At 34.0% G+C, this 12,232-nt stretch overlaps 1 protein-coding gene across 8 annotated transcripts in view; it reads left to right on the plus strand.

Moving 5' to 3' along the window:
• ARL15 (ARF like GTPase 15) overlaps positions 1–12,232 on the plus strand; it is a 521,133-nt gene that overhangs the window by 444,438 nt on the left and 64,463 nt on the right. For 5 of the 8 annotated variants that reach the window (XM_074202515.1, XM_074202519.1, XM_074202523.1 and 2 more), the window contains one exon: positions 10,960–11,054. The exons of the other annotated variants lie outside the window; for them this stretch is intronic. In XM_074202515.1, coding sequence (XP_074058616.1) covers positions 10,960–11,027 — 68 coding nt within the window. In that variant the 3' untranslated portion in view covers positions 11,028–11,054. The remainder of the gene's footprint in view (positions 1–10,959; positions 11,055–12,232) is intronic. 8 annotated transcript variants of the gene reach the window in all.

Here is a 12,232-nt window from a genome sequence, read left to right on the forward strand (position 1 = left end):
ACATCAGAAGTTATGTAGAAAGAAAATTCTGTTAGCTTCACATACTGTACAATATTCTTTAGTCATATATAAGAAATTGAAAAAACAAAGTTTGTTTCTTTTTCTCTATTAAATGTTGAAATTTTCTACTCTACTTTTCATGCTCTTTACTGATTTTTGAGTTTTTTTTAATTTCCAAAGGATGGAGGAAAATAATTTTGGGCTTTTTTTTTATTTTAAAATGTGAATACCTTGCATTCCTGTGGGAAACTATATAGTGATGTTCCAGACCTGGTAGAACAACGAGCATTTTTTAAAAAGTAATTAAGTGCTTTTCATTTATGACAAGTCACATATCTGTGTATATGAAGTTAATGCTTAGTTTTTGTTATTTTTGAAAGAATATTAGATAATGTCAACTGCAAAACCTTCCACACTATTCACCAGATCCTGAATTTCAGTCTTTGGGGATCATTTATGTACAGAAGACAATTGTGAGGGAAGTCAGTTACAAAAATCTCTGTTTTCTATTTTTGGAAACCTGTGGAACTTCTCCCCTCAGTCTATAAAGTCATATTGTCTCTCTACTTGGGGCTGTCATATTTTTTAATATGATAGATCCCAACTTGCAAAGTAACAGTTTGCCCAGAAAGTTTCATGAGATTATATCTTCATGAAAAATTACTAGAAACAATTTAAGTGGTGAGGAGCATCAATAATTAAGCAAAAATAACAATTAAGATGTGAATGTTGATATTTAATTTAATAAACATTTTTTAAAAGGTACTAAGTGCCAAACACTGGACTTAATTATGGGAAGAGAAAGACAAAAACCACAACTCCTGCTTTCAGGAAACTTATGTAATACTGACAAGGAAGGTACAAGTATATTCAATTCAGTCAATACTTTTTTTTAAGGTTTTTGCAAGGCAATGGGGTTAAGTGACTTGCCCAAGGTCAGCTAGGTAAATTATTAAGTGTCTAAGGCCAGAACTGAAATCAGGTACTCCTGACTCCAGAGCTGGTGCTGTATCCACTGCACCACCTAGCCGTCCCTCAGTCAATACTTATTAAGCACCTTCTAGGTACCAAGGACTGGGCATGTAAAGAGTTGTAAAAAACAATTCCTGCCCTCTAAAGGAGTGGACAACATGAAAACATATATAAATATATATATATATATATATATATACACACATATATACATATCTACATATATACAAAGCAAGCTCTATACAGAATAAATTGGAAGTAATTTACAAAAGAAAAACAATGGAATTCAGAGAACTTGGGAAAGGGTTCTGGTAGAAGATGGAATTTTAGTTAGTACTTTAAAGAAGCCAAAAAGCAGAGATGAAAAGGGAAGAACATTCTAGACATGGGGGACAGCCAGAGAAAATGCCTAGAATGAAGAAATTGAGTGTCTGGTTCACGGAACACACATGAAGCCATGTTACAATACAAAAAAACATACAAGGGAATTTCAAGTATCACAAGTAAAAGGATCAGGGTGATCTTCTGAGTTCTGAAAAAAATACATGAATTCTAAGAGCCAAAAGTGAGGAGAGAAGGCATTTCTGACATAGGGATGGCTTGCACATTCAAAGTAGGAGGATGACACAGTATATAGGGAAGATCAAGCTTGACTTGGCAAGAATGTGTGTGTGTGTGTGTGTGTGTATGTGTGTGTGTGTGTGTGTGTTTGTGTGTTCATCACCACCACCACACATATGAATATGTCTAGTAGGTAAAAGAAAGCAAATGTAATAATATGCCCAGAAAAACAGTAATTAAAATGACTATCTACTTTTCAAAAGTTTCTAAGTTACTTTATGCATATTGTATATCATTTAATCCTCACATCAGTCCTCTGGGCTGGGAGCTGTAATTGAGGCTGGAGAGGTTAAGTGATTCCCACACAACCAGAAAATATCTTGTAAGGTAGGCAAGGAACAAGTTGTAAAGGACTTTTGCAGGGAAACTCAAGAGTTTGCTTTTGATCCTAGAGTCAAGAAAGGAGTCCTAGAGTTTCTCAAGTTAGGGAGTGAGTGATATGCACACATCCAAGCTTCAGAAATATTAATTTGACAGTTATGTGCAAGTTGGATTGCTGATGGTTTCTATATATGAACTTGATGTTTTGAAAGGATGGGTTGCTTTGTGGGAAGTAGATATTCAGTAAATATATAAATGGATTTTCAGTGGATTGAGTTAAATTCAATTAATCTTTACCTATTTATATATTTTAGCTTTCATATGGTTATAAAGGACTGAATATTTATTTAATTAAAATGCTTTATGGTGGCTATTAATGTCTATTACAAATTTTTAAAATTTCAACCTAAATGTTTTCTGCAGCACCAGAAGACCAAAGGAGATTGGTGAATTTTAGTCATATATTTCAGAAAATAAATACTTAAAATGAGGGATAATATATATATATATATTCATTAAAATAAAGTATATATTCACAATAGAGGGGGAAAAAAGGATTGTGCCACTCACAGTGTACAGGTTTTTGAAGATTAGCTTGGCAAAATCAGTCACCTGGCTAGAGACACTGAGGCTGCTCATCACAAGATCAATTTCAGTCTCAAGATTAAACATCAACTTCTACTATTCTCCCTTATTCTGAGACCCTTAAGGATCTCAATAAAGAGACGAAGCAGATTTTGCTGATGAATTATTTCAAGTTGGTGCATCCTTTTAGATCTCTAGTACCATCTCCCAGCCATGAAGGACAGAGTACTTGTGGAGGCATTGTCAAAACCTCACCAGTCTTGGTATTTTGCAGCAACAGCCATTAAATTTCTAGCAACCTCTCCCTTTGTTTTCAGAGGGCAGCCAAGTAGAAAAGTTTACAGCAGTATAATATACAATACAACACTCTCACACTGCCATCTGAAACACTAAAAGATAAAAATCATGTTAAAATATATTAGTTTTAAGAATTTTATTTTCTGTACAATATTGATGGAACTTAGGTGACACAGTGAATAGTGTTGGATCAGCTGAGTTCAGATCTGGCCTCAGACACTTACTAATGTGTAACCCCGTTCGCTTTAGTTTCCTAACCTGTAGAATGAACAGGAGAAAAATATGGGAATCCACTCCTTTATGGTTGCCAAGAAACTCCCCTAATGGGGTCACAAAAAGTCTTGTCTGAAATGACTGAACAAGATTTCATATGATATGAAAATTGAATATTATCTGAAATTCATTCTTATTAATTGAGAAGTTAGAACAAAAGGTTATAGATTCTAGGAAATTACTAGCAAGAACAATGCCAAATTTATTTTGTGTACTGTGTTTTATAGATTATTTCATGGTTACTATGTAAGGAAAAGTACCTATTCTTAGAATTAATGTTTTATTGTAAAGGGTTGTATTCAGAAGAGTGTATTTTCAACTATCTCTAGTAAAATATTACAATTTTTGGTGACCCCATATTTCTCATAGGTTCAATGTATCAACATTTGCTTTTTTTTTAATACTTTCACACAGTTTTCTAGATACAATTACCCCCTGAATGTTAAGGATTGACTGTACTTTTATAAGGACAACTATAAGACAAATACAGAATTTACTTAATAATTCCAAAAATGGAAGAACAATTAAACTTATTTTAAGGAAAGTTTATGACTGACTTTCTTTTACCATGTTGATTACTACATTTGGGAACTTCCTACACCTAAATCAGTTAAATTAAGTTTCAACCCCCTCTATGTCAGGGGTGGTAGATTATAAAGGTGTGAGCCGCAATGGAAGCCATGGAATGTTTGCTAGCCTGTTTATTTGTTTGTCCTTAGAGAAACTGACTCAGTGGAAATCTCTAATACCTTAAGGAATTTTTGTGTAATTTTATAATCCTGGGAAGTCCACAGTGGTAAAATTGGAAAGACCAACATAAGATTCTTCTTGAAATGCATCCTGATTAAGTGTAAACACAGAAAGGGTAACTGAGGCTAGTGTGGTTAGACAAGGATGTAAATAGTAGGAAGCAGGTTTTTCAACATGTATAAACAGTCTGGCAAAAGGGAAGCATGGAAGATCTGAAACCAAAGGTTTATATGGAAAACAATGAAAAGATATGAAGCATGAAATCACATAGAGACTATTTTCATAATCCTATAAAGATGTCATAATACTCTATAAAAAGAAGTCACAATTAAAGAACTCACCTAAAGTAGTGGTGCAGCTTTGGAAATCTTTGTCAATAGTTCCTTAAGGTGGCAAAATTATTGGAAATAGATCAGAGCGTAGCTATTTTTAGCACTATATCAAATGAAAAAAATGAGAATTTATTAGTCTTGACTTTGTGCCAAAGTCTATGCTGAACTTTTTTGTTTGTTTGTTTGTTTGTATGTACAAATCTAACTTCATTTGATCCTCACAACAAACTCGCAAAGTAGGTATAGTAATTATCCTCATCAGAGATTAGGTGACTTGCCCAGGGTTATACAGTTAGTATATGTTAAATTTTATTTATTTTGAGTTTTACAATTTTTCCCCTAATCTTTCTTCCCTCCCCCACCACAGAAGGCAATTTGCCAGTCTTTACATTGTTTCCATGGTGTACACTGATCCAAATTGAATGTGATGAGAGAGAAATCATATCCTTAAGGAAGAAACATAAAGTAAAAGAGATAGCAAGATCAGACAAAAAGATATCAGGTTTTTTTTTTTCTAAGTTAAAGTTAATAGTCCTTGGTCTTTGTTCAAACTCCACAATTCTTTCTCTGGATACAGATGGTATTCTCCATTGCAGACAGCCCCAAATTGTCCTGATTGTTGCACTGATGGAATGAACGACTCCATCAAGGCTGATCATCACCCCCATGTTGCTGTTAGGATGTACAGTGTTTTTCTGGTTCTGCTCATCTCACTCAGCATCAGTTCATCTAAATCCCTCCAGGCTTCCCTGAATTCCCATCCCTCCTGGTTTCTAATAGAACAGTAGTATTCCATGACCATACATATAGCACAGTTTGCTAAGCCATTCCTCAATTGAAGGACATTTACTTGATTTCCAATTCTTTGCCACCACAAACAGGGTTGCTATGAATATTTTTGCACAAGTGATATTTTACCCTTTTCCATCATCTCTTCAGGGTATAGTAGTATTTCTGGGTCAAAGGGTATGCACATTTTTGTTGACCTTTGGGCGTAGTTCCAAATTTCTCTCCAAAAAGGTCGGATGAGTTCACAGCTCCACCAGCAATGTAATAGTCTCCCAGATTTCCCACAGCCCTTCCAATAATGATCATTATCCTTTCTGGTCATATTGGCCTGTCTGAGAGGTGTGAGGTGGTACCTCAGAGAATTTTTAATTTGCATTTCTCTAATAAGTAATGATTTAGAGCAATTTTTCATATGGCTATGGATTGCTTTGATCTCCTCATCTGTAAATTGCCTTTGCATATCCTTTGACCATTTGTCAATTGGGGAATGGCTATTTAAAAAAAAAATTGAGTCAGTTCTCTCTATATTTTAGGAATGAGTCCTTTGTCAGAAACATTAGTTGTAAAGATTATTTCCCAGTTTACTACATTTCATTTGATCTTGGTTACAGTGGTTTTATATGTGCAAAAGCTTTTTAATTTAATGTAATCAAAATCATCTAGTTTTTTTTAGTGATGCTCCATCTCTTCCTTAGTCATAAACTGCTTTACTTTCCATGGATCTGACAGGTAAACTAGTCCTTGATCTTCTAGTTTGTTTATAATAATGTTTTTTATGTCTAAATCCTGTATCCATTTAGATCTGATCTTGGTATAGAATGTGAGGTGTTGGTCTAATCTAAGTTATCTTCCATACTAACTTCCAATTTTCCCAGAATTTTTATCAAAGAGAGAGTTTTTATCCCAATAGCTGGACTCTTTGGGTTTATCAAACAGCAGATTACTATAATCGTTTCCTGCTATTGCACCTAGTCTATTCTACTGGTCCACCACTCTATTTCTTAGCCAATACCAGACAATTTTGATGACTGATGCTTTATAATATAATTTTAGATCAGGTAGGGCTAAGCCACCTTCTTTTGCACTTTTTTCATTGAATCGCTGGAAATTCTTGACTTTTTATTTCTCCATATGAATTTACTTACAACTTTTTAGTTAGTATATGTTTAATGCTGGGGCAGCTAGGTGGCGCAGTGGATAGAGCACTGGCCCTGGACTATATGTTTAATGCTGAATTTGAACTCAGTTCTTCCTGACTCCAGGCCCAGGGCTTTATCCAAAACACCACCATCTTTTCCCATTATATTTTACATTTTTTAAAAAAAGAGAGAATGAACTAGCCTTGCTAAAATATACACATTCCATTATTTAATTTTATAATGGAAACATTAATAAATAGGAAGGAATACATGAGAGAATTTATCCTAATACTGTATGCTATGTGTTACTGAAACAAAGCTCAAATCAACAGAAAATTATTTTAGATTTATACCTTACAATTTTGCTTCTGATGTTGAACTACTTCACAGCACTATTTCTACCTTTGTTAAAAAATGAACATGAATACTAATCTGGCCTCGATATAAGCAGTATTCAAAATTATTTATGTTGGGAATATTGAGATAACATTACTATAAAATATTTGTGTACCAATTGTTTTGGGACAATCCCTCAACTGTGTCCAGTTTTTTCTAATCCATTCTAGTTTCCACTGCTGATTACATGTATGTGACTTTATTTTCTCAATTATTCTGAAGTAACTGGAAATCTTTTCACATTGTTGGTTGAGTTATTGACTTCATTACCATTGTTGCTTTTCTTATTTTTAATTTATTTTAAATATTGAAGCTTTCTGTATAGTAAGACTTGTGTTTAAAATTCAGATGAATCTTTTTTTTTAACCACTTGAGTTTTCTGTACTATATTCCACAATAACCATTTATCTCATGGACACAGTTTGTCATTTAAGATGTCTGTGGTTAGGAAGAAGGAGGTCTATTTTGTAACTGTTCATAATGCCAGAAGTGAAAGCAATCATCATTGATCCTCTAAGGAAGGACAACTCTTGGCAGGATTTACTTCTAGTGGGTGTTTTTTTTAATTTTTTTTTTAATTTTTTGATTCTTTCAGGTCTGTGTTCCCTTGGGAGAATTTGTACCCAAAGTGTGTTGCCTTTTTCTGTTGTTTTTTTTCCCCAAAAGTGTGTGTTTTCTGCATTCCTCTGTTATGGTTGTCTGACTAAGAATAACAGTTTCTTTCCTTATTTGGTGTGTTCTTTAATTAGAAGTGTGTATGATTAGTTTATTTTTTTAAGTATTATAATCAAGAGAAACTATTGTGGTAGAAAGAACCCTAGACACAAGAAATCAGTAGACAGACCAGGGCTCTTTCTGTACTTCTATTCTCAATGAAGATGTGACTCAGCAGTTCATTTTATTTCTTTGGGCCACATCTTAAAGAGGAGATGCATCTGTAAATTAAGAGTTAGATCCTTAAGTTCTTTACAATTCTAAAATTCTTTGATTCTAAGAAAAAAACTGAGTAATGCAGTGTATAGAACACTGATCTTAGATTCAGGAGGACCTGAGTTCAAATCCAGCCTCTGAGGCTATGTGACCTTGGACAAGTCAAGAAAGAAAAAAAAAAGAATCCAACCCCCCCCCCAAAAAAAATTATTGTCTACCTTCAATCCCTAACATTGGGTCTTTCATTTTGTGAGCTAGTTAAATGTCTTTATCAATCTGAGTATGGAATATACAAACTAAAAATGGAAGGTGGGACTTAATTTAAATGTACATACATACTGTACTATAGGGAGGTAAACCAAATATTCATATGTATTTTGAAGATCATTTTCCATTTCTATTTCTGAGTAATTTGGTTTCTGGAATATGAAACTGGAATTAGGTTCTTTTTTTAAATTTTTTTTATTAAAGATATTATTTGAGTTTTACAATTTTCCCCCCAATCTTACTCCCCCCCACCACGGAAAGCAATCTGTCAGTCTTTACTTTGTTTCCATGTTATACATTGATCCAAATTGAGTGTGATGAGAGAGAAATCATATCCTTAAGGAAGAGACAAGAAGTCTAAGAGAGAGCAAGATCAGACAATAAGATATCTGGGTTTTTTTCCCTAAATTAAAGGGAATAGTCCTTGAACTTTGTTCAAACTCCATGGCTCTTTATCTGGATACAGATGATATTCTCCTTTGCAGATAGACCAAAATTGTTCCCGGTTGTTGCACTGATGGAATGAGCAAGTCCATCAGCGTTGATCATCACCCCCATGTTGCTGTTAGGGTGTACAGTGTTTTTCTGGTTCTGCTCATCTCACTCTGGAATTAGGTTCTTTATGGGAAGAAATACTGTTTCCTTTGTCTTGTTATATTTCAAAAGAGTTCAGTCCTCTTAGTTGTGTCTGACTCATGACTCCATTAGCGGTTTTCTTAGAGTGGTTTCCATTTCCTTCTCCATCTCATTTTTTTAAAAATGAGGAACTGAGGCAAACAAGGTTAAGTGACTTGCCCAAGGTCACATATCTATTAAGTGTCTGAGTCTGAAGCTATTCCCTTCTCTAATGAATCACCTATCTCTTCAAAAACTAATTCTTTCCTACAGCATCTTTTATTTTCTTTCTTTCTTTTTCTTTTTTGTTTGAGGAATTCCTAATGAATTTCTGGAACTAACTCATGGAACTAACTCTGGAACTAACTAATGTTTTGAATGTGACTATTAAGATTTAAAAACTCTCCTACTATATCTCCTCCCCACTCTCCTCCATCCCCAAAATAAAATATTCACAGAACCTGGAAAATTCAGCCACATTTTCAAAGGATTTAAATACTTTTGAGATAATTGGACTCCTCACAGCAAATGTAACTCAAGTATACTGACCTAAAATAAAGTTAAGAATAAGGTGTGGTTGAGTTAAATTTAAAAAGAATAGGCTTGTTTTTACACTGTATAATCTTCTAGTAGCTGAATAGGATTTTGCTGATGACTTCTACTCTTTGGCAATAAATTAAAACTATTTAAATCAACAACTTGTTACTACTTATATCCCTTATAAGCAGGTATCTAGGTAACAAACAGACATTGCTCCTGGGTGAGAGTGGGAGTAAGAAATAGTTTCTCCAGTAAAACAAAAAGGAATCCAAGAGACATTTTATAGGAGTAATCTGTGTGTATCAAGAAAATTAAAAACTCAATGCAATGTACTATACTTTATAGGTTTTTAAAGAGTTAAAATAGATCAAATGGTGAGTGGTATGAGTTGTGATTCTGTTGTAAACTCTCCCTTTCATCCTTTGTCATTTTACAGTCCCATGTCTTCATTAAGAAGGTCTCTCAAAAATGCCACATGTGGGAAAGAGCTGGTGATTCACCCATGTGAGAAACTCTTTTCTGCATAATTAGGTTTATTTTTTTAATCTGATCATAGGAGTCATTGTCCATACTAGGACAAGTTTTCACTCTGTGATGTTACCAGTTTGAATATTGAATTTGAAGCAGTAAACCTTCCTAAAGAAAGATGTACACTGTGCTTTATGCATCGTTACTGAAAGAATTTTACTTTGAAGCACAGAGTGAACACTTAATTTTTATTTGCTATTATAAAAGAGACCCTTTGAGCTGACAGATATGAAAATATGACTGTGATTTGGGAAGGAGTCCAGAAATTTTAGAGAGAATGATGCTTTTATCTTTTGAAAGTCTTTTGACTACTGCATTATTCTATTAATAGATGGAGAACGGGTAATGTCATCCTTTGTGGCCTTCCTCTGTAGGAGCTGATCTTTGCACAGACTATAGGAAAAGATGTAGTTGTGTGTGGGAGAGTTTAATATACATCTAAATTTCATGTCTTTGGGAAACCATTAGGTTATTTTCACGAGATCTGCATTGTAGGTTTCCATACTGCCTTACTAAATAATACAAATAATACAAATCAAAATAATATTTTAAATGTATATGTATTTACATATTTGGCTTTTCATGAAATGAAAATGAAATGTGATCCTTGAATTCAGTGAAAATGAATCTAATATCAAGGAATCCTACACTAGTATTTATAGAAACTACTAGTGTTCACGTAACTTGAATGAGATAGACATGGAAAGCTAAGATTCACTGCCAAAAAATCTTTAATTCATTAATGAAAATGGTTTTAACAGTTTGCATTTTGAGCCCTAAGTGAAAGCTCAATAACTTCCTTCTTAGTCAGTGAGAATTTGCAGGTTGAAGGAAATATTTTACCCAATGACATATACTTAAGGAACAAAAATCTTCCAGATTGAGCATTCACACACATTCCTGTTTGTGCCAGGCTTATTGCAATTATTATTATGAAACTTACCATATCTACCATTAATGATCTTCCTGAAGGAAGGAAAGCTAAATGAGGAATGCAAAAGGTACTAGCAGAACCTAATGCTGTCCGTGCCTTTAACGAAAGTAAACTTTTAACATATAGACTATAACATGCTAAATTGTACAAATGTGTATGTGTGTGTGTGTGTGTGTGTGTGTGTGTGTGTGTGTATGGAAATTTTTCTTTATTTTTTGTCAAATGCTTTCAGGGAATATTCAGGATGCACACTCTCCACTCTCTTTGCCTTTGTTAATTCCAGATTTTCATTAGCTCTATCTCACAAGCATTTACTCTTGCTTCTTAGGCCTGTACTCACTTGGAATAATTTGAGAAAAGCACCTTAGAATGATTCAGGCAAATCTGATGTAGAAAATTTTTTTTTCAGAAGAAACTAAAGGTTTTCTATTGAGAAGAAATAACAGAGTATCCCCAATGGAAAGATGTTTTGATTCTAAATAAGTTTTCATTTATCTGTCTGGTATAAATTACAGCACTTACACTCTACTGACTAGGTTTAGTTAGTGTGAACTGCCCCATAAAAATCTGTTCATAAGCCCAACACAACCCATTCATAGTTTGAGAATGATGGAACAGCAGTACAAGAAATAGAGGAATAACAGAGGGTAAATGAATTTTTTTACTAAAGGTGACAAAGGAACAATGATAAACCCCCGGAGCAGTATTCAGAAAGACCTCAATTCAAATCCAGTTTGAGACATTTTACTGGCCTTGGGATCATTGGTAAGTCTTTTAACCATTTATAAAATGGGGATAATAATAGCACCCATCTCTCAAGAAGCTAATATTTGTAAAGTGCATTGTGAACCTTAAAGCTATTGTATCAGGCTAGCTATCATTATCAGTATGATTCTAATTGCTATTAGACCAAATCTCTGGAGTCTGTCTTCTTTAGAATTACTTGAGTAAAGGCAAAAACTTAGAATCTCATTTTCATCGTTCCTTTGCAAAATCTCATAGCATCCATTTGATATTGGCAGTGACACTCAACTGCTTTTGTTCATCCTACATGAATATAAATTATTTTTTTTCCAAAATAGAATTTTCAAACAGGCATATATATGTGGCATCATCCACTGCCTGTTATTCTACCTCACATTGTTTCTGAATTTAGCCAGAACATTTTATCCTTTTAGTCAAGGCATAATTCTCTCCAGAAATGTAAAGTTTAATGCACGATCTCATTGACATTAATTTCTTTCTTGACCCCAGCTGGTGATCCACTTATGAACTTTTCTTCATTGCTTGTTTGCCATTTAGGATGTCTGTGGTTGAGAATAGTAGGTCCATATTGTAACTAGTCTCTGTGCCAGAGGTGAAAGCCATTGGCAAAATTCCTCCAAGAATAGAGAGCACTTTGGCAGAGTGAAGAACTAGTGGATGTTTTTTTAGTTCTGTTAGGTCTGAGTTCCCTGGAGAGGATTTGTACCCAAAGCATTTTAATTTTGGTTTTCAACCCTCTCCTTTTCCTCTACCCCAAAAGTGTACATGTGTTTTCTGCATTCCTGAGTCTTGGTTCTCTATTTTTAAGAGGAAGTTTCCATCCTTATATGGTTTAAACATGTTTGGACAGGCTCTTGGTTGTGATTTTTTTTTCTAATGTGTAATATTTTGTGGGCACTGTGGCTAACCCTTCCTAATTCACTAAAAAAAATATAAATATCACTTCAAATAGTAAAAATTTGAGATTGGGCAAAATGTGACTTGTTCTTAAAATTTTGTCTATTAGTTGCAACAATCAAAAAAAAAAAATGAGTAAAGTTTGAATGCCTGAGACTTGATGAATTTTTTAAGGAGCTAAGACTTTTGGGCAACCTGTATTTTCACCCAGATCTAATCAATGAATAAGTATTTATTAATTAGAGCTGGCCTAAATGTACTGTTCTAACGGCATCTAGTAC

The sequence above is a fragment of the Macrotis lagotis genome, chromosome X (assembly GCF_037893015.1).
Source record: "Macrotis lagotis isolate mMagLag1 chromosome X, bilby.v1.9.chrom.fasta, whole genome shotgun sequence".
Taxonomy (NCBI): domain Eukaryota; kingdom Metazoa; phylum Chordata; class Mammalia; order Peramelemorphia; family Peramelidae; genus Macrotis; species Macrotis lagotis.